At 38.2% G+C, this 22284-nt stretch overlaps 1 protein-coding gene and 1 non-coding gene across 14 annotated transcripts in view; one reads left to right on the forward strand and one right to left on the reverse strand.

Annotated features, from left to right (window-relative positions):
• Positions 1-13387, reverse strand: part of Evi5 (ecotropic viral integration site 5) — a 232237-nt gene extending 218850 nt beyond the window's left edge. For 4 of the 13 annotated variants that reach the window (XM_040289000.2, XM_078026735.1, XM_040288996.2 and 1 more), the window contains exon 1: positions 13343-13385. In XM_040289000.2, the coding sequence (XP_040144934.2) occupies positions 13343-13378 (36 nt within the window). In that variant the 5' untranslated portion in view covers positions 13379-13385. Of the gene's footprint in view, positions 1-5927; positions 6065-13342 lie in introns of those variants that run through there. The other 9 variants (XM_021728012.3, XM_040288993.2, XM_040288991.2 and 6 more) reach the window with 6 other exon arrangements.
• Positions 13388-16597: 3210 nt separating this feature from the next.
• On the forward strand, positions 16598-16670 carry Trnaa-agc (transfer RNA alanine (anticodon AGC)). Its single transcript has one exon. It is a non-coding gene; the product is annotated as a tRNA-Ala (tRNA).
• Positions 16671-22284: the final 5614 nt, after the last annotated feature.

Raw genomic sequence — 22284 nt, forward strand, 5'->3', positions numbered from 1 at the left:
CCCTGGGTTCAATCTCCAATACTGTGTAAATACATACATAAATAAATATTTGAAATACTACTATTAAGCCGGGCACAGTGGCACAGGCCTATAGTCCTAGCAGCTTGGGAGGCTGAGGCAGGAGGATCTTAAGTTCAAAACCAGCCTCAGCAACAGAGAGGCACTAAACAACTCAGTGAGACCCTGTCTCTAAATAAAATACAAAAGAGGGCTGGGATGTGGCTTAGTGTTCGAGTGCCTCCGAGTTCAAACCCTGACACACACAAAAATAAATAAATAAATAAATAAATAAAATACTATTTATTGATGGAGATGATAATCAGAATAACAGTTGCCTCTGGGCAAGGAGTAGTATCATAGAAAAAAGACAAGTGAATGAATTTTTTAAGATATTCACTATGCTCTAAGTCTTGTTAGTTACGTGGTAAAAATCACCAAACTATATCCTTAAATTCTGTGCATTTTATTATATATAACAACATCTACATTTTCTAATAATACTGCTACTGGGGTCCTACCCCAAGAATTCCTTTTGTATTTGGTCTAACAGCAGCAAGGGTTTTTTATTTATTTATTTATTTGGGGGGTAAGGGGGATTGAACGGAGGAGCACTCGACCACTGAGCCACATCTCTAGCCTTATTTTGTATTTTGTTTAGAGACAGGATCTCACTGAGTTGCTTAGCAGCCTTGATTTTGCTGAGACTGGCTTTGAACTTACAATCCTCCTGCCTTAGTCTCCCAAGCCGTGTGTGCCACTGCACCCAGCAGCAAGGATATTTTTTTTTAAAGCTCTCCATGTAATCATAATGTGCAGCCAAAGTTGAGAACCAGTATTTCAGATCCAGATTATAGAGTAAACTGGAAGTTAGTCCTATTTATTAGCTCAGAACTTCCAATAAGCTGTTACCTGCCTACTCTTAAACATGAACATACCAAAAAAAGGATTACCAGTCAGACCTCTGAGGAGGGCCTCTACTAACAAGGCTATACCAAATTGAAAAATAAGTTAGAAGAAACACACTATGCAAAGAAAGCTTTAAAGAAACTCTCTTTTCATCCTCAAGATAGAAGAGAGAAAATATGATTTTCATGAAACAAGAAAAGAGATAAGGGCTGGAGTTGTAGCTCAATGGCAGAGCACTTGTCTAGCATTTATGAGGAATTGGGTTCAATCCTTAGTACCGCATAAAAATAAACAAATAAAATAAAGGTATGCTATCCATCTACAACCATAAAAAGTTTTTTTTTTTAATAAATTTAAAAACAAGAGAGGGGAGGTGCTGTCTGACCAGAGGGAAGGAAACCGAAACCATCAACCTACAAAAGGGACTATGGACAAGAAGTAGGGTTAACTGGCTCACACACACAGCCCCAGAGAGGATCGGACCTGGAAATCTCCAGGTTAGTGGTTGAGGGACCTGAGCCTAAAGAGAAGACAAGATATTTAAAGTCTATATAAGGCACAATTGGGTCCTCTAGGTTCCCTTTTTTACTACCATCCCTATAATTTCATAATTTATTCTAAGAAACCTGATCTGGAGAGACTCCAGACTCAAGAATAGAGTGAGGATCAAAATTTAAAGCCAAAGGATTAAGCAGAAGTGTTTTTATTGAATAGCCTCCACCCATAGCTCACTTCCTTTATCCAGCTCTCAAACATTACAAGGCAAGCATAACAGTACTGCTCCCCTATCAACAGGGGATACATTCCGAGACCTCTAATAGACACCTGAAATCTCAGCAATCCATTTTCCACCCTATAATTTAATCCATCTTCTACCCTAACTAAGCACTTATCATACACGTGGCTGTAGCTTTTGCTGTTTTGAATTGCTACTACAAAACTAACACAAATTTCTTTTTCCTTTGCAATTTTACAGATAGATTTGTTCTTACTGTAGATCTTAGCAACTTCATTATATGATTTTTTTTCTTATTAAGTCAAGAATTTGTAGCTTTTCACACAAAGGTACTTTCCTGTTTTGCTTTAGCATATCCAAATTGCCAGTATCACTACTCTTGTACTAGGGACCAGTCTGAGATAAAACAAGGGGCCCTTAAAGAACACAAGCACTGTAATACCAAGATAGTCAATCTGATAATCCAAAGGGCTACTAAGTGACTAACGGAGTAAACAGCCTGGAGATGCTGAATAAAGGGATGATTCACATCCCACTTAGATGGAGCAGGTCAGCTTGATATTTCATCATGCTACTTAAAATGACATGAAGTTTAAAACTTATAAATTGCTCAATTCTGGGCTTTTTTCATGTAATATTTTCATACTCTGGTTGACCAAGGGCAACTGAAACCTCAGAACATAACACAGTGGACAAAGGGAGACCACTATACACTGTCCTGCACTCCCAATTTGATTGGTTGATTTAGGTACTTGGAACTAAACCCAGGGGCTCTCTACCACTGAGCTACCAGCCCTTTCTATTTTTTGAGACAGCATCTTTGCTGGCCTGGAACTTGCAATTTTCCTGTTGCCTTGGCCTCCCAAATTGCTGGAATTCTAGGTATGTACCACCACTATTCTTGAGTTTATAGTCTAGTTGGAGAGCTAAAAATTAAAGACCACCGTCCTCTATTAGAAGAAGTTCTATAATGGAAATTGGTTTGGTTACATGCAAAAAGGGCATCTAAATCAAAGAAAAAATATCAGCTACACGTCTATATGCTTGCCACAAGTGTTTTTAATATCATTAACAACAACATCAAAAAACATCAAATATCTAAGTAATGACAAAGATGTGCTGGGCTTCCACAAAGAACTATAAAACATTACCCAGTGAAATTTGGAAGATCAAAATAAATGGAAAAATATGCCACATTCATAAAATGAAGAATTCAACACTGTTAAAATATCAATTCTTCCCAAGTTGATATATAGTTTTAATTCCAATTTCAAAATTTATTCAAACTGACAAGCAGATTCTAAAACATGGAAATTCTGAGCCAAGAGCAATCCAGACAATCTTTTTTTGTTTTTATTTTTAGTTGTCAATGGACTTTATTTATTTAGATGCGGTGCTGAGAATCAAACCCAAAGCCTCACACATGCTAGGCAAGTGCTCCAGCACTGAGCCACAACCCCAGCCCAAACCAGACAATCTTAAGAAACAAAACAAAGTTGGAGTGTTTATCCCACCATATACCAAGGCCAATTTCAGAGTTACATTAATACAGTGATATTAGGACAAAGATAACAGACAAATGAAACAGAATGGAATGTCCAGAAACAGACCCACATTTATATGGTCATCTGATTTATTTTTGTTGTTTGTGTCACTAGGATTCAAATCCAGGCCCCACGCATGCTAAACGTGGGCTCTATCACCAGGCTACCCAGTAGCAATCGTCTGTTTGTGAAAAGAAGTGCCACATAGTGCAGAAAGGTGGCATTTTTAATAAGAGATGCTGTGTCAAATACACAATAATAGAGTAAAAATTGCATATTGACTACTACAATCCATCTAGAATTCACTATTATGTATGCCTTAAATAAGAAAAATAAAAGAGAATTTCTATAATGTAACATGGGAAAATATCTTCATATTCTTAGGGTAGGTACAGACTTTTTAAATAGGATACAAAAAATAAGTAACCATAAATAAAAAGACTGATAAAATATCTTGCATCAAAATAAAAACTATTGGGGCTGTGGTTGTGGCTCAGGGGTAGAATGCTCACCTAGCACTTCGGAGGCTCTGGGTTCGAGCCTCAGCACCAAATAAAATAAAGGTATTGTGTCCATCAACAACTAAAAAATAAATATTTAAAAAAATTTTAAACTATTCATGGAGCTGTGATTGGGCTCAGTGGTAGAGCGCTTGTCTGGCACATGTGAAGCACTCGGTTTGAGCCTCAGCACCACATAAATGAATAAAATAAAGATACTATGTCCATCTACAACTAAAAAAAAATTTTTTTTAATTAAGACTATTCATGAAAAAACACTATTAAAGGAATGAAAAGGCAGGGCAAAAGGTATAGATAACTCAGTGGTAATGCCTGCCCAGCATGCCCCAGACCCTGAATTCAATATCCAGCACCACTGAAACATAAATATATATGAAATATGAAATGGCAAAATAAGGAGAGGAAAAAGAGAAATACATAAATGGGCATGTATGTGTATACATACACACATAAATACATAATTCACATACATACAGAGAGAGGGAAAGGGAAAGGACTCATAACCAGAATAAAGAATTACAAATGGAGCATGGTGCCAGGGCACAGGCCTATAATCTCAGCAGCTCAGGAAGCTGAAGCAGGAAGATCCCCAAGTTCAAGGCCAGTCTCAGCAACTTAGCAAGAGCCTGTCTCAAAAAAAAATTTTTTTTTAAAGGGCTAGGGATGTAGCTCAGTGGTAAAGTGCCCCTGGATTAAATCCTGAGTACCCGTCCCTCCAACAAAATTATGAATGGGGGCTGGGAATGTAACTCAGTGGTAGAGTGCTCTCCCTAGCATGGGAGGTACTGCAAAAAATAAAAAGTACAAATCAGTACAAAAATAAGCATACAATAAAAACTTATTATTAACAGAGACTTCACAAAAGACATATATGGATGGCCAATAAAGGATGCACAACCTCAATCACCAGGAAAATGCAAAATAAAGCTACAATGATATAGTGCTGCACCTCTATGAGAATAGCAACAATCAATAAGGACTTGGGGTAACTGGAATATATATCACTCCCTGCTTATTGGTACAATCACTTTGGGAAAATATCCTAAAGTGACTAAAATTTTAGCATTAATATGACTCAAAAGCCAACAATTCCACTTTTTGGTATATACTCCAACCTAATAATGTTCTATTTCTTGATCTGTGATGCTCACTTAGTAAAAACTCATTACCTGTACACTTAGGATTGTTAACTTTTTCCGCATATTATATTCCAATAAGTTTTCTAAGATTTGACACATAGTTGGCAGAGATCTTAAAAAGTCAGCATACTAGAATAGGGGGGGGGGAAGTTTGGTACACTGATGAAACTTTACGAATAAAATTTTAAAAAAAAAGAAAGCTAATAAAACCCAGCCCAGAAACAAAGATAAAAACTATCAACAGATCATTTTTCTCTAACTTCAAGAAGCACTAGAATTCATTCTTTCAGCAAAGAATGGAGTTTATTATTCTACACTGTAACCCAAGGAAAAGATATCTTTGCAAGAAAACGCTGCTGTTTTTGAAAACCACCTTTAATAGTATGGATAGGGGAAACCTTCTGAAAGTGTTGGCTAACTATTTGGTGAAAAGATGCCACCTGAGATGATCTAAGAGAAATCACAGCAACTCTAAAGCCGACACCAACACCACAATCCAACTACCGGAAATCCTGCGGTTAATCTGAGGCTTGCCCCGCTAGTCATAAGGTGATTCAGTGTTGGTTACTAACGCACCTTAACTGCATCCTTAGGAGTCAGTCACCTGGCATACCAGGCTTTCCCATCACCTGCCTGGAGCGACCGACAAGCGCAAAACCCCGGAGGTCAAATACAGACAGCAACTTTGCAGGTAAGGGGAGCGGACGGTCGCGCCCCTCAGGTTTGCAGAGAAGGAACCCACTCTGGCCTCCGGGCAGACAAGAATTGTCACTATCCCCCAAAGGATGCGAGAGGAAGTACCCCGAAGCCGGTCCGTCCCTCCACCTCCCGCGAACTCCACAAGAAGATGGGCCGGCGAGTTTCTGCCCCCGCGCCCACAGGAGGAGGGTCGCCTGCGACAGCGAGTGGCGAAAAGGCGAACCCAAGGAACTTAGGCCCCGGCGGGGCCGGACGCGCCCTCCCGCCCTCCCGCTTGCGCGGCAAGTTTGGCGGCCGTCCGCATTCGCCTCCCCTTGGCCCAGCTGTACGCTCCGAAGAACCGGGACTCGAGGCCCGCCCGGCCTGGCGCAGTGCCCCTCACCTTGGAAACGTTGGGTGGACTTCGCTGTAAACATTAACTTCCCATCCAGCCGGCAGCCGCGCCGCCTCGGCCCTGCTCCTGACTCCGCGCGCCGCTTTCCCCGCGTTCTCAGACGCACGGCTCTCACTCCAGAACTCAGGGCCGCCTCTCGACTCTCATCCACCCCGCTGGGCAAAGCCGCCGACTCCACCGCCCAGCCCCAAGCCTGCCCGCTCGTCAGCTCCGCCGGGGTCCGGCGCGGCCGCGTCAGGAAAGCCCAAGGCGCAGGCGCGGCAGGGCCTTAAAGAGACCCGACCGCCTCTACCGCATAATGGGTTCGAGCAGGTTAGGGGCCAGGCGGGTTGGCAAAAAAAAAAAAAAAAAAAAAAAGCAGAAGCCGAAGGGATTGGACCGAGTGGAGCGGGGGCGGGGAAATCCCTCTCTCCTCCTCCCCTCTTTCAGAGCACCAGCCCTGGCTCTGCAAAATGCTGACTTCCTTCGTCACTTGAACCGCCCCTTCGATGTTAAAGCTGCAGAGGACACACCCCCTCGGGGCGGTAAGCCACCCGGCGCGGAGGGCTGCGGACCTCACTCTGCCGCACCGCCCACGCGCCTGTCTTCCAGGCCTGGGGCACGCGGTGGAGACGCGCAGGCTTCGAAAGGCCCCCCGCGAGTCCTCCGAGATGCGGCCTTAGGTCACACTTAAAACCATTAATCAACATGTAAATGTTCCCTGTGATTATTAAGCCCATTTCCATCAGTCTGGACACACTGGGTTTATGTACAGTCCAGCAGAGGGCAAAACGTGGACACACGTATATGAGATCTTGCCGGGCAACCATCCAAAATCAACGAAGAAATTCTTAGAAGGAATATATAGTTTGGGACAGGATGGGGAAAAATATGTTATTTTACATATATTAATTCTGGTCCTACCCCAGGAGAAGCAGGAAAGAAAAACAATGACTTTGAGGCAAGAGTCATTATAAACTACTGCCTTTATACATTTGGAAGTGACAAAAATGATAGTACCAGATATATACCTCCAAAATTATTTCTCTGGAAATTAAATAACCTGGTTATTTTCTAATTTAAATTTATAAGACAAGGGACTTCACAGTAAAAAGCATTTCGGGGGGGAAAAAAACTAATTTTTCAACAAGATTAGGAAATAACAAGAAATAGGAAGTAAAATCATGTCCTCCCCCCAGCTAAAAACGTTGAAACTTTGAAAGTAATGAGGCAAATTTTTGCATGACTTTAGGTCATGCTGTTATTTACAGTCAGTTTCACTCAATTTATTTGTAATCTAATCCACCTTGCATTTAAAAAAAAGAAGAAGAAAAGAAAATTCAGACAACCTGGATGATCTACATTTCCTTCCTATAGTCAGTCTATCAGCAAATCCTGTTGATTTTTACCTGCCAAATGTTCCTTGAATCTGACATCTTCTGTCTCCTCCATCACCATCTTTTGTCTCCTCCACCCTGGTCTAAGCTGGGAGGTGGAAATAGACCACTGATTTAATCTTCTAATTATCCATATTCCCTCCAGGCCCTCTTTAAACCTCTTCACAGAGTGATTAGCCTTTTCAAAATGCAGTACATTGGCTGGGCATAGTGGCACACTCCTGAAATCCCAGTGACTTGGGAGACTGAGACAGGAAGATCCAGAGTTCAAAGCCAGCCTCAACAATTTAGGGAGGCCCTAATTAACTTAGCAAAACCCTGTCACAAAATACAAAATAAAAAGGGCTGAGTGTCTCAGTGTTTAAGCGCCCTTAGGCTCAACAATCCCTGGTACCAAACACACACACACACACACAATGTGTTGCTGTCACTTCCCAGCATAAACCACTTTAACAGCTTTCCAAACTAATCAAACCCCTGCAGGTCAGGCCCCTTGCCCATCTGTCCATTTCGTCTTAGCATTCATATCACATTCCATCCTGCTCTCTCTGCTTCAGGCACACTGGCCTCTTCTATTCTCCTACTATACTCTTCCAATGGGTTTGCCCTCACTTTGTTCTGTGCCTAGAAATTTCTTCCAACTTTCATTCTTAGCCTCTACTTCTGGGAAGTTATCTTCTGACCTCCCTCCTATGTTGATTCCTTACTTTTATCACTTTGTGTGAAACTGTAACTGTGTAACTACTTGGTGAATTTTTCTTTCTCCTGCTAGACATCTCCATAAGGCCAACACTTGATTTTATTTGATTCACAGGTATATTTTTATATTTGTTCAACACATATTTGTTCAATGAATAAGAATCATAGGTGCTAGAACTTAAACTTGATGTGGCTTAAAGGTTACCTAAGTCACAGGTAAAAATATCACAATTTGACATTTGGAATCAGAGTTGAAAAAGAACTCCGGTTATTCTCCGGTTATTTTAAAACATTTTATATTATTTTTGCTAGGCTGTCACAAGATTCTTTGAGTAACCTTTAAAAACAAGTTTTCAAAGCACCTTGTATAAAATCCTGAATTAATAATAAGAACTATGGGATGAGCCCACATGAAACTAATTAACATCTGTTGCTTCTAGAGAGGAAGACTGACCCAGGCTTAGTGTCACATGCCTATAATATCAGCTACTTGGGAGACTAAAGCAAGAGTATCATAGATTTGAGGCCAGCGTGAGCAACCTAGTAAGATCTTGTCTCAAAATTAAAAAGGACTGGAGATATGATTCATTGGTAGAGCAATTAGCATGTACAAGGCCTTGGGTTCAATCCCAGTACCACAGGGAAAAAAGGGTAGGAAGAGTGGGTGACTGACTAGTGGTCAATGGTAGAAAGGAGACTTTTTACTGTATGCCCAAAAGTTTTAAAATTGTACCTTTTCAATTTTCAAGCTAATGAATGTATTAGCTGTTCAAAAATATATAAATGACACCAGGATGCATACTGTACAATTTCATTTATTTTAAATTCTAGAAAAGGCAAAATTAATTGAGATAAAACAATTATAACAAGGTGTAGCCCAGTAGTAGAATACATGCTTAGCATGCACAATGCCCTGGATTTGATCCCAGCACCACATGCACATACTCACATACACACACACACACACACACACAAAAAAAAAATCCTTGGAAAACCATAGTTGATCTTAAGCTTCTCAGAAGCCCCAATACTTTGCATAGTAACTGTTCAATGTATTTTGAATGAATGATGACAAACAAGTCTGGCATTGACTTTACTGGTTACAAAGTATGTTTATATGTTTACATATTATATGTTTTCTGGTAACTAGTAACTTCCATATCAATGCAAATGACTAGACTACAATCTAAAAGGGTTTTTATTGTTGTTGTTTTGTTTTTTGGAGGGGTACTGGGGATTGAACACTGTGGCACTCCACCACTGAGCCACATCTCCAGCCCTACTTTGTATTTTATTTAAAGACAGGGTCTCATGAGTTGCTTAGCGCCTCGCTTTTGCCAATGCTGGCTTTGAACTTGCAATCCTCCTGCCTCAGCCTCCCAAGTGGCTGGGATTACAGGAGTGCACCACCACGCCCAGCTACAATCTAAAGTTTTAAATTTATATTTTAAACATATTTGTATGCATATATGGGTATATGCCAGAAGCCATCCATAAATTTCATGAGGATCTTCTCTCGGTATGGCAGCCAGGGAGATTTAGGTTTGGCATTGCGAACTATCCATGGCTCTCTCACAACAATAGATTGCCCAATAGACATGACCTTTATCTCTACTCTGTTAGGAAGATACCTCAGTAGCTACGGAGATGGGTATAACCTGATGGGAACTGAACAATCCATCTTTAACCTTTTTTGGTGAAGCACAGTCTATGGAAGGCCTTTGATGTTTCCCCATATAAATAAAACAGGCACGGGCTTCATTTTGCCATAACTTAGAAGCTATCTATGCTTGCCTGTCCTGCCCTGGCTTTTGAAACTACTTTCTGTGTCCTGTGGGTTTTTTTGTTGTTCTTATTTTCTTAGATTTTATTTCTCAGCCAGCCCATTCCACTAAGGGGAACCCCATTTCCTCCTCCTCCTCCTCCACCACCACCACCCCCAAGCAGGACGCAGAAGAGAGGTATATACCTATAATTTATATCAATTTAGCACTGCTGCACTAAATGTCTGAGATATATTATCTCAAATGAGTAAGCTTATATCATTAGCTCCGACCTGCCAGCCCTATCTCTGGTTTACCCATTTCTTTCCCTCATCCTGAGCACATCAATTTATTTGGTGAAAGAACTTACACTTTAATATCTCACTAAAATAGCTAATTCTAACCTCTCACAAGTGCCTGAACACTTGCGTAAGTGAAATCCCACTGTGAATTCCACACCAACACCACCTCTGTTCCAGCTCCTGCCACTCTGCAGTTCACACTCAAGAACCTCACACATCCAGAAGAGGAGGGAGCAGTGCAGTGGACAGCAGCACCCTCCTTAGAGACAATTTTATTTACAGTAAAATTCAGTTAGCATTTCAAAGCTTTCTATTTTCAGATACCATACTTTGTTTGTTTGTTTGTTTGTTTTTGTGCTGGGGGTTGAATTCAGGAGACTTTACCCACTAAGCTACATCCCCAACCCCTTTTTTAAAATTTTGAGACAGGGGCTCACTAAGTTGCCCAGTCTGGGCTCAAACTTGCCACCCTCCTGCTTCAACCTCCTGAGTTGCTGGAATTACAGTTTTGATCCTCAGCACCATACCTAGGCACCACTTTACACTCTTAGCATGGATTTGGTCTGGGAGAAAAAATCCTGTAAACCTGACAAGGGTTAAATCCCATAACGCCGGAAACACTTAAAGGTGTATAAGCCAGCCATATGAGCTCTATTGCTCACAGAAAGGAAAAGCAAGAGAGACATTCCCCCTGAGAGGCCTAGGCATAGACACAGAGGAAGGATTCATTCTGTAAGGTCAAATGCACTGGTGTACACTCATCCTCTCCCTGGGCAGCTGCAATTTGCATTTCCTTAGAAAAACAGTGCACTAGAAAGCCGGATTCAGGGCTGGGGATGTGGCTCAAGCGATAGCATGCGTGCGGCCCGGGTTCAATCCTCAGCACCACATACCAACAAAGATGTTGTGTCTGCCGATAACTAAAAAAATAAATAAATATTAAAAAAAAAAAAAGAAAGCCAGATTCAGTGGTACACACCTGTAATCCTAGGAATGTGGAAGGCTAATGTAGGAGGATCACACTTTCAATGCTAGCCTGGACAATTTTGTGAGAACCTCAGCAATTTAGCAAAACTCTGTCTCAAAATAAAAAATAAAAAGGACTTGGGATGTAGCTCAGTGGTATACATCCCTGATTCAATCCCCAGTACCAAAAGAGAGAGAGAGTGAGAACCAGGCACTTAGTTGCATTCTAGAGATGTGTTGTCTAATAAAGACAAGAGAGCCACAAGCCATATGTGACTATTTGCATTTCATTTTAAAATTTCAGTTTCTCAGTCATACACATTTCACGTACTCAATAATAGTATATGTGGCTGGTGGCTGTTGTCTTTGACAACACAGATACAGAACATTTCCATCTATAAGAAAGTTCTATTGAGCTGGGGTTGTAACTCAGTGGTAGAGTGCTCGCCTCACATGTGGAAGGCATTGGGTTAGATCCTCAGCATCACATAAAAATAAAATAAAGGTGTTATGTCCATCTACAACTAAAAAATTTTAAAGTTCTATTGACAATAGTATTATAGAAAAAGAATAAATAACACTCTATTGAGAGTTGTAGCTAATATTCAAAAGATTTTGCCTTGGAAAAATGAAGGCTCACAATGAAATAGTGACAACCTACATCACTAGACTCATTATTTCCCACAATATAACTCTAAAAAGTTCTCAAGTACAAACACTGTGGCCTCTGTACCTATTGTAGCCATAAGAATGGCTTTGCGTCTCAGTGGTAGAGCACTTTCCTAGCATGTGGGAGGCACTGGGTTCGATTCTCAGCACCACCTAAAAAATAAACAAATAAAATAAAGGCATTGTGTCCATCTATAACTAAAAAAAAAAAAGGCTTACCATTTACTCCACCATATTCATAGTTTGCAAGACACTAACATCATCTTAGAAAAGAACATTGTTAAGAGGCACACAATCCTATTGCCATCTCTTGGTACTTATACATAGGTAGAGACTAAATCTCCTATAGTAAATAACTATATGGTAAAGAACAAGCTTTGTGGCTCTAGAGCTTGGATATCATTTCTATGTGTTTTGTAATTGTGCCACCAAGACAGGACATCAATAGCATGCCAATTTCTACCCCACCTGCTAAAAGAAGTCTGTTTATTTCTCATCTTTGTGAAATACATGTTTTAAAACAAGATAAAAATCAGTGCAACCAGAATTAGCAATTCCACTTAAACACTCCAATTGTAGATCACTAGATTGTACTCTAAAATTTCAAGGGTACTTGCCGAAAGTGTGTTTAACCCCTTTGAGCCCCTATCTTCTCATTCATGAACTAGAGAAAATAATATCTACTTAAGCAATGAAGTGATAATTAAATGGAGCATCTATGCAAAGTACATAAGCATTCAACAAATAGTAACTATTATAATTGTTACTTTCCAAGGCCACAAAACACCAATGTACAAAAATTTTTAAAAAGAGATAAATAAAAAAGACCAAATTAGAAAAATCCTGACTCTGCTACCTGCTAGTTGTCTGGCTTTGAATCTCTGTAACTTTAGTTTCTTCATCAGCTAATTAAGGATCAGAGTTCCCAATGATAGACATGTGTTTTCATTTCATGCAAAATGGCCAAGCAATGGTAAAGCCAGGTGTAAACTGGAGCAAATGTGAATTGGTACTATGCCCCAGCTTCCACACACACATAAAAAAAGAAGAGACAACATTAGGCAAGTATTTCTTCACAGTAAAATTAATTTAACTTTTATTATGAACTGTGCTCCTAAGCACACCTAGGAAGCTACATTGCTGAAATCATCACTGAAACACAACCTTCAACATTGCCAACAACCCAAATTTGTAAATGCAAATGACTAGTTAGTCATTTTCCTTGGCTACTCTTTTTCTCCATATGAGAAATTTGAAGTCCTTACAGACAAACCAGGCCTCATCTGTGAATGTACATAAAATAAAATAAAAGGTAACCAGTAGTCAGCAGCCGGTTACAGAAAGGGGAAAAACAGTGCTGAATTTTAAAAAGCCAATTACTAAAATACCTTTCTTGCAGGTGTGGAATTAAACCTAACACTCCATAAATTCTTGTTCATCACTGGAATGGCTGTAACACAATGAGATAACATTCTTAAAATAAAACTGAAGAAATATTCACAAGCTGTTCTTGTTTTAAAGATTAAGCAAAATATACAATCTTAATACAGTTATAAAATATTTCCTGTTGCAGCATCTGCATTTTTACAAATTTTAATATGAAATCAAACATCATTTTAGATATTTACCTGTTTCCCATTAGGGTTTCTAAAGGCAGCAGTCATTTTGGTGGTAACCATGATAAGCAGAGAAGACAAGAAGACTGGGGATTTGAATTGAATTTATAGCTGACTCATAGGGAGTGTTTACAACGACATTGCCACTGGGATCCACCCATTTAACACCCTTTCAGTTCCATCCTGCACATTCATTAGGTACTAACTTTAAGCTGGGAATGTGGAGGACTAGGAATACTGAAACCAAAGCTTTTTGAAGTCTTATGAGGTTGCTAACTGATTTTGGTTTTCTTTCTTCTTTCCTTTTTCTCTCCCTCCTTCCCTTTCCCTACCCTCTTTCCCTCCTTCCTTCCATGACTTGATTTGTCTCAGAATGACCTTATAACTGTTACTGTATTTAGGATATTGATTCTAAGGCATTGACTAGAACCTTCTATAATTAGATAGTTTCAATTCTTGAAACTTGACCATAGGAAAAAAAATATTATTTTTCTTGAACGGTTCTTTCTGGCTATGTTTTTACTCTTCATCTGAGGTTTTGGAATTCTGCAGGCTATTATGTTCTATGAAAGGATATTGTGGTCATATTATATCAGGGGCTATTAATTGAAAGTTTAACATAGAAGCAAATTACATACCTTGTAAGGGGTACCTAAATAGAAGCTACTTCCTCCATTCATACTTTATATACAAAGATATGAAAAATTGTGCTCTATACATGTAATGAGAATTGTAATGCATTCTGCAGACATGTATTTTAAAAAATAAAATCAATTAAATTTTTTAAAAAAAGAGATTTGATATACTGATTTTAAAGGACTACCTCTCTAATGGTAGTTTATGTCTTTAAACTCCTTACCATGGTCTGGGCACTGTGGAAGGACTATTCATCTATCATTTCACTTAATCTTCACCCTAACCCTATTGTAATCATTATTTACAAGTGAACCTCAAGCAAGTCATTAAGAATGCTTCATTTATTCACTCACAGAGTTATTGAGGGTATTCAACTATGTAAGCACTTTCCTTTGAGAAAAGGGATTAACTAATATTTCCAGCTTCTACAACATCATTAATAATGTTATATGCTTTCTCATGCAGCTATCATTATTAAGCTCATTTAAAAGCAAGAGAGTGAGGCTGGGGTTGTGGCTCAGGGGTAGCTCACCTGCCTAGCACGTGTGAGACACTGGGTTCGAGCCTCAGCAATACATTAAAAATAAACAAATAAAATAAAGGTATTAAGTCTATTTGTAACTAAAAATTTTTTTTTTTATAAAAAGGTTGAGGACGCTATGGCTGGTCCAAAGCCACACTGGTAGTAAAAGGAAAAGAAAAACTGCAAATGTAAATCTCTCTTGACTACAAAGCCTGTGTCATTTGAAGTTACAAAAATGTGGTGTCCATGTTCATACTCTCTTGAAGAAGGAATAGTCTGGCATAGAAGACAAACATGTAAATAAATAATATGGAAATCTAATATGGTGGAAACATACAGAAGGAGGTACCTTGATAGGCTGAGAAGTTGTACTACTGTATTTATCTATCTGTTTCCCCTTCATCTGTCCCTATTAGCAGGTATATTGGCCGGATTCAGACTAAGCCAGTTACCTTACCCTAACTCCCTGACCATACTGATTGGTTCAACAGAGTAGGCCTGGGAGTCTTACCCTATAGTTTTTCAAACCACAGTTATAAAAGTCTTTTGCCCCCTCATTATTAAACTCTAAGGATGTGAACTCAGAGAACATGCCTATAAAACACAAAATGGAATGGAAAGCATCCTAAGGATATTAGAATCCTTGGTTCCAGTTTACCTTGCCTTTCCTAAGTCCCTGTATTTCTGTTCTTTCTTTAATGCTATAACCTCCCCCAATAATCTTTGAATGATTCATTAACTCATTATATATGCATGTATAATGAAGAATTTTATTTTTTTAATTTTGAAATAGGGTCTTGCTGAGTTGCTTAGGACCTCTGCTAAGTTGCTGAGGCTGGCCTTGAACTTGTAATCCTCCTGCCTCAGCCTCCCAGATTGCTGAAATTACAGTTGTGTGCCACCACACCTGGCTCATGTAATATTTTTAATATATTATTCTAGGCATTGTTTTAAACACTGGGGTTAGATAATATGGTAGCCATCCTTTAATTTAGCCTCCAATGATCCTTGCTTTTGTCCCCAGTAATCCTTGCTGCCAGTTATTCATACCCATGTATAGTGACACCCACATTGAATACAGCTTGTTTTTGTGATAACTAAAAGGTGGCAAAAGTGATAGGGTATAGGGTATAAGGATCTGAAACTATGTCATTGTAGCTTTTACCTTGCTATTTAAGATGGCATGCTTTGGGAAGCCAATCACCATGTGTGAGCTGCTGTGTATAGAAAAAGAAACACAAAAGCCTCCTATCAACATCAAGAGCCAGCTTCCCAGTCATGGCAGTAGGCCACTCTGGAAATGTATCTTTGGCCCTCGTCAAGCCTTTAATTGCTTTAATACTGGCCCACAGCTGACTGAATCTCATGAGAAACCCAAGCCAAACTCAAACAGAAAACTGCTTGCTGCCAAATTTTTGACACTTAGAAACTATAAGAGTAATACATGTTTCTTATTGATTAAAGGCATTACATTTCAGTGTGATTTACTGCCACTAATAGCAAGAAATTGCAAGAGCAATAGATAAGTAACACAATAATAATGACAAAAAGAGACATAATTTCTGCCTTGATGGAGCACAAATTCTAGTGACAGAAAACAGACAATAAAAAACATACACTATAAAAAACACATAGTAAAAAAACTATCCACATATGAAAGAATGAAGTTAGATCAAAAATTATACAAAAATTAACTGAAAATGAATCAAATACTTAAAAGCCAAATTATAAAACTATTATTAGAAAAAAAAATGGGGAAATTTTCTTGTCATTTCAAATTGGCAATAATTTCTTAAATAGGAGACCCAAAAAGTTGGAAAACAAAAGAAAAATACATATATTGGATTTGAAATAAAAATCTTTTGTGCATAAAAATACACTATCAAGAGAGTGAAAAGGCAACCCAAGAATTGGAGAAAATATTTTGTAAATCACATATTTGATAAAGGAATAATATCCAGAACATATAAATAATTCTTAGAACTCAACAACAAACAACTCAATTTAAAAAATGGCAAAGGACTTGAACAGACATTTTTTCAGATACAACAGGATATTCAATGATACACAACATTATTAGTCATTAAGAAAATGCAAATCAATGGGGCTGGGGTTGTGGCTCAGCGGTAGAGCGCTCACCTAGCACGTGAGAGGCCCTGGGTTCGATCCTCAGCACCACATAAAAATCAATAAGTAAAATAAAGGTATTGTGTCCAACTACAATTGAAAAATAAATATTTAAAACAAAAAGAAAATGTAAATCAAAACCAAAATGAAATCTCACTTTATACCAACCTGGATAGCGACTATGAAAAAAGCAGAAAATTACAAATTGGTGAAGATTTTGATAATTTAAACATTTGTGCATTACTGGTGAGAATGTAAACCAATGCAACCACTTTGGAAAAGAGTTTGGTAACTCCTTAAAAATTTAAAATTACCATATTGTACAGCAATTCTACTCCAAGTTACTCAAAAGAATTCAAGACAAGAGCATAAACATATACTTGTACCTTGGTGTTCATAGCAGCACTATTTCCAATAGCCCAAAGGGAAAGCAAGTCAAGTGTTTATCAAAAAGTGAATGGATAAATGAAATATTATACAATGTAATATTATTCAGGCTTAAAAGGAATGAAGTTTGATACATGGTATGATATGGATAAATCTTGAAAACATCATGATATGTGAAATAAGTCAGATAAAAAAGGACAAATATTGTCTGATTCCATTTATATGAGGTACCTAGATTAGTCAAACTCAGACACAGAAAGTAGAATAGAGATGACTAGATCAGAAGAAGGGAATGAAGAGTCATTATTTAAAGGGTATAGGGTTTCTGATTGGGAAGATGAAAAGGTTTTGGAACTAGGCAGTGATAACAGCTATATAGCATTATGAATATATTTTTTATTTGTTCTATACTGGGGATTGAACTCAGGGGCACTCTATCACTGAGCTACATACCCAGTCCTATTTATTTATTTATTTATATTTTGAGACAAGTTTTCAAAAAATTGCTAAGGCTGGCCTTAAATTTGTGAATGTCCTGCCTTAGCATCCTAAGTTGCTAGGATTACAGGCATGCACCACCATTCCTAGCTTCTGAATATACTTAATGAATTATGAACCTAAAGATGGTTAAGATGGCAAACTTCATGTTATGTATATTTTTCCATAATAAAAAAAGAAAAGATGTTGGGGATGTAGCTAAGTGGTAGAGTGCTTGCTAGTATGTGTCAATTACCTACACCAAAACAAAGGAAGGAAAGAAAGAAAGAAGGAAAAGGATATCTAGGAATTTGGAGCCTCTTGGAAAGTAAGAATAAATGAAGAGAGAATCTTAGTTTGACTTAGTTAAAATAATAAGTTGAACATATAAATAGAAAAAAATGAATTGGTATACTGTATACAGAACACTGAAACAGGGAAAGGAAGAGGAAGCATGAAGAAGGGTTATTGCTATTTTATTTTTTCGCTGTAGATGAACACAATATCTTTAATTTTATTTATTTATTTGTATGTGGTGCTGAGGATAGAACCCATGGCCTCACATATATAAGGCTCTACCACTGAGCCACAAAACCAGCCGTGGTTATTTTTAGTCAGGGAATACCTCACAGAGAAAGTGGTGGGAGAGAAGCCATTTCTGGGAAAGGCAACTCCAGGCAGAAAGAACAAATACAAAGTCTACGAAGCATGAACGTGCCTGGTACATTCAAGGAGACAGCGGGATGGTCAGAATGGAATGAGTAAGATAAAAAATTGTAGCATATGAAGTCAAAGAGAAAATGGAATCAGATTACACAGAGGTCTCTATGGACCATTTTTAGGACCTTGGCTTTACTCTAAATGGAATGAAGAAACAGAGTGACATATCAGACCTATTTTGTGATTTAAAGAATCAACTGGCTGCTGTGCAGTGAATTGACTCCAAATGGCAAGAATAGAACCCTAGAGGCCGGCTGGTAGTTGTTGAAAGATGAAGACTGTCTGGACTAGTGCGGTCAGTGAAGTGGCGAGAAGTGATCAAATTTAGATATATCTTCAGTCAACATTATTTGTCTTCATATTGGTTATTGGATTAAAAAAGAGAGAGAGAGAGCAAGAGATCAAAGATGAGTCTGAGATTTGCAGCCTGGGCAACTAGAAAAAATGGAGTTGCCATTTCCTAATATAGGGAATCATCTGCAATAAAGAGTCCTGACTGCTACTCAGTCAGAGAAATCTTCACAGAGAAAGTGATATCTGAGACAGATCTTCGTGATTCTTTCTCTTATGGAATGAAGAGTGTAGGTACTATTAGTTAACACTCATTGACCTCACTTTCTTTGGAATCTCATCTGTTGGATTATATTCTATATATGTGCATTCTACATATGATATCATTGGGCTTTTGACATGTTATGCTGCCATTAACAAAAGACCCCAAAATCTTAGCAGTTGTACCAGTGAAGGGTTATTTTTTGTTTACATATCCTTCCATGGCAGGTTAACACTAACTCAGTTCCACCACACAAGCTTCATTTTATTTTTTAAATGGTGAAACCTGTAATACTTAGAGAATTGCAGAATATGGCATCTGTATGTTCATTTATTTATTTGTTCATCTATTCAACAAATGTTTCCTGTCAGGCAAGGCTAAGTATTGAGTTATAACAGCAAAATAAATAATTCCTAATTTTCTGGAGCTTATATTGAAAAATGAGAGATTAAACACATAATTATAATAATACATAGTATATTCAGGTATAATAGATTGAATTACCTCTCTCATGCTTTTTTATTTTTTTCTTTTTTGAGACAGTGTCTTGCTATGTTGCTCAGGCTGGTGAACTCCTGGGCTCGAGGGAGTAGCCAGGACTACAAGTATGCACTATGCTGGGCCTTAATTGCTTCCTTTGAATTAGATCAATATAAAATTATTAGAACTAAAATATATTTAATTTTTGTTGTTGTTGTTGTTTATTGCACAGAAAGCCCTGACATTATTAATTCTATAATAATTGGAGGGGGGTAAAAAATCATTTTATCTTTATAATTCAGTATGAGTTCTGGGTTAACACTCCTGGGCCTTCACCTTAACCTTTGCCCTTTTCAGTATTTAATATTTCTTTTTTTCTGTACTGGAGATCAAACCCAGGCCCTTACACATACTATGCAGTGCTCTGCCACTGAGCTACATTCCCAGACTTTACTATTTTTTATTTTGAGACAAGAACAGGATCTCACTAAATTTCCCAGGCTGGCTTCAGACTCCCAAGTCACTGGGATTGCAGGTGAGTTTCAAAGACTTTAATCTCTTGATGTAGACCTAAAACTATAGTATAGAACTGTAATATACACATTGCATCAGGCTTTTGAAAGCTTACCTCCTAGCTGGGCATGGTGGAGCATGCCTGCAATCCCAGCAGTTTGGGAGGCAGGGATGGGAGGATCAAAAGTTCAAAGCCAGTCTCAGCAATGGCCTGGTGCTAAGCAACTCAGTGAGAACCTGTCTCTAAATAAAATATAAAATAGGGCTGGGAATGTGGCTTAGTGGTTGAGTGGCCCTGAGTTCAATCTCTGGTACCCACTCCCAGTGGAAAAAAAAAGCTTACCTCCTAAATAGAAGCTGTCTTCTGTAAAGTTTTTTTGATAATTAGGTATATTTACATACAAAAGAGCTAAAAAAAACAAACAAACCTGTAGCTTTGTGAATTTCAAATAACATCTAATTCAAATCAGGATTAATATCTAGCAATAATTCTGACAAACCCCACATAATTCACTTAATAACATTTTGTTGGAATAGCCATCTGAATTACCACCATCTGTTTGTTGCCAAGAAAGAGTCAATCATTTGCATTTTCTTTCTTTTTTGGTTTTTTGTTTGTTTGCTTTTAACTCCTGAGAGCAAGTAATCCTTCCATGTCAGTCTCCTTAATGCTGGGATTAAAGACTTGAGGACCCAGCAATTTTTTTAAAAAACATAAACACAATCCAAATATCTATTGACAGCCGAATGCATACGATATGTTAAAGTGAAAGTTTATTATATATCAGTGAACATGAGTGAACTATATATTCCACACAACAGCATGATGAATCTTCGAAACATAATATTGAGTTTCAGGAGCAATTTGCAGAAATTACCTTAAGATGTGAGACTAAAGAGCTGGGCTGATGGTACAGGCCTGTAGTGCCAGCTACTCCGGAGGCTGAGGCAGGAGAATCAATTGACCCTAGGAGTTTAGGAAGTTCTAAAAAGAACTAATTTATGTATTGTTTAGGAACATATACATGTCCAACAAAAGTATTATAGGATGTATGAAGAATAACAACATTCAGAATACCATTTCTTCCCCCTGGAGAGAGAGGCAGATGACTAGGGTAAGTGTGGTTCACGTAATGGCAATGGTATTGGCAATGCTTATTGACTGGGTTATAATCTGAATTCAAAGCAATTTGTTTTACTAAAGTTTCATTTTACATCAACTTTTTTTTTAGAAATATTACAGGCCAAAAAACAAAACAAACAAACAAAAAACCCTTCAAGTTTAGGAACAAAAACATTCAGTGACATTTCATTCTACTTTGAAGAAAATCCCAGAGAGCAAGGATTCAAGAACTGGGATCCTTAAGTCTTTGGCTCTCCCACTGTCCTTCTTGTGGAGAAACTACCTGTCTGCTTTCTTGGTTTCATGCCACAGAGCAGCCAGGAATGCAACCTCCTTTATTCTGACATTTTGGATTTTGGTTTCAGAGGTTTCAATCCATAGATAGCAGGCTCCATTCCTCATGGCTCAAGGGGAGGCAGAACAACCTGACAGAAGAGTGTGGCAGAGAGAAGCAGTTTACATGATGATCAAGAAACAGAGAGAAAGACCCACTTTTCTTCTTTAGGGTATACCCCTGATTGTCAGGTACTCAGAGCCTGGGAAATACAAATAGATTCCATTCTGTATAATGCAGGCAGTTGGCGCATTTGTTGACCAAGTCTTTTTCTGTGTCACCCTTAAGGAATTGCTTCAATTCTGCATGCTTTTCATTCATCTCCAAAGTGTTCTGGTACTTAGGGTGGGAATGAAATGTTTTAAAGTTTATTAGCTAAGTTTCTCTGCACTCTTCCAGCCAAGCATCCTTCTTCTTCTTTTTTTAAATCTGATTAAATGTCACATATTAATTATATAAAATGTTATTACCAAAAAAAAGCACAAAGATTAAAATTGCTTGTAATCTTATCACCAAATGATAATCACTGTTGATGTTTTAGTGTCTTTCCTTTCCATCTCATTTCTGAGTTGGCATATACATTGTTTATCATAGTTTATTTATTATATAAAATGGGATCATACACTTGGTACATTTGAAGCTATGAAATTGAGTGAGATACATAAGAAAAAGTATAGAAAGAAAACATAAGAGATTCAAAGCCTGAGTCTCCAGTAGGCCACAATTACAAGTTGAAGAGAAGAGAAACAAATGGACATGAGAAACAGCGCCCTAAAAAGTAGAAGGGAAATAAAGAGAAAAAAGTACTTCAAGAATTTTGAGTGATGCCAGGTCACAGTGGCGCACACTTGTAATCCCAGAAGATTGGGAGGATGAGGTAGGAGGATTGCAAATTCAAGACTAGACTCAGCAATTAAGTGAGGCCCTAATCAACTTAGCAAGATCCTGTCTCAAAATTAGGAATTAAAATTTTAAAACTGGGCTGAGGATGAAGCTTAGTGATAAAGCATCCCTGTGTTCAATTCCCAGTACCAAGAAAAACAAAAGAGAGAAAAAGAAAATGTTGGCTCCACAGTCTAGC

This window comes from Ictidomys tridecemlineatus, chromosome 11, assembly GCF_052094955.1.
Source record: "Ictidomys tridecemlineatus isolate mIctTri1 chromosome 11, mIctTri1.hap1, whole genome shotgun sequence".
In the NCBI taxonomy this organism is placed as follows: domain Eukaryota; kingdom Metazoa; phylum Chordata; class Mammalia; order Rodentia; family Sciuridae; genus Ictidomys; species Ictidomys tridecemlineatus.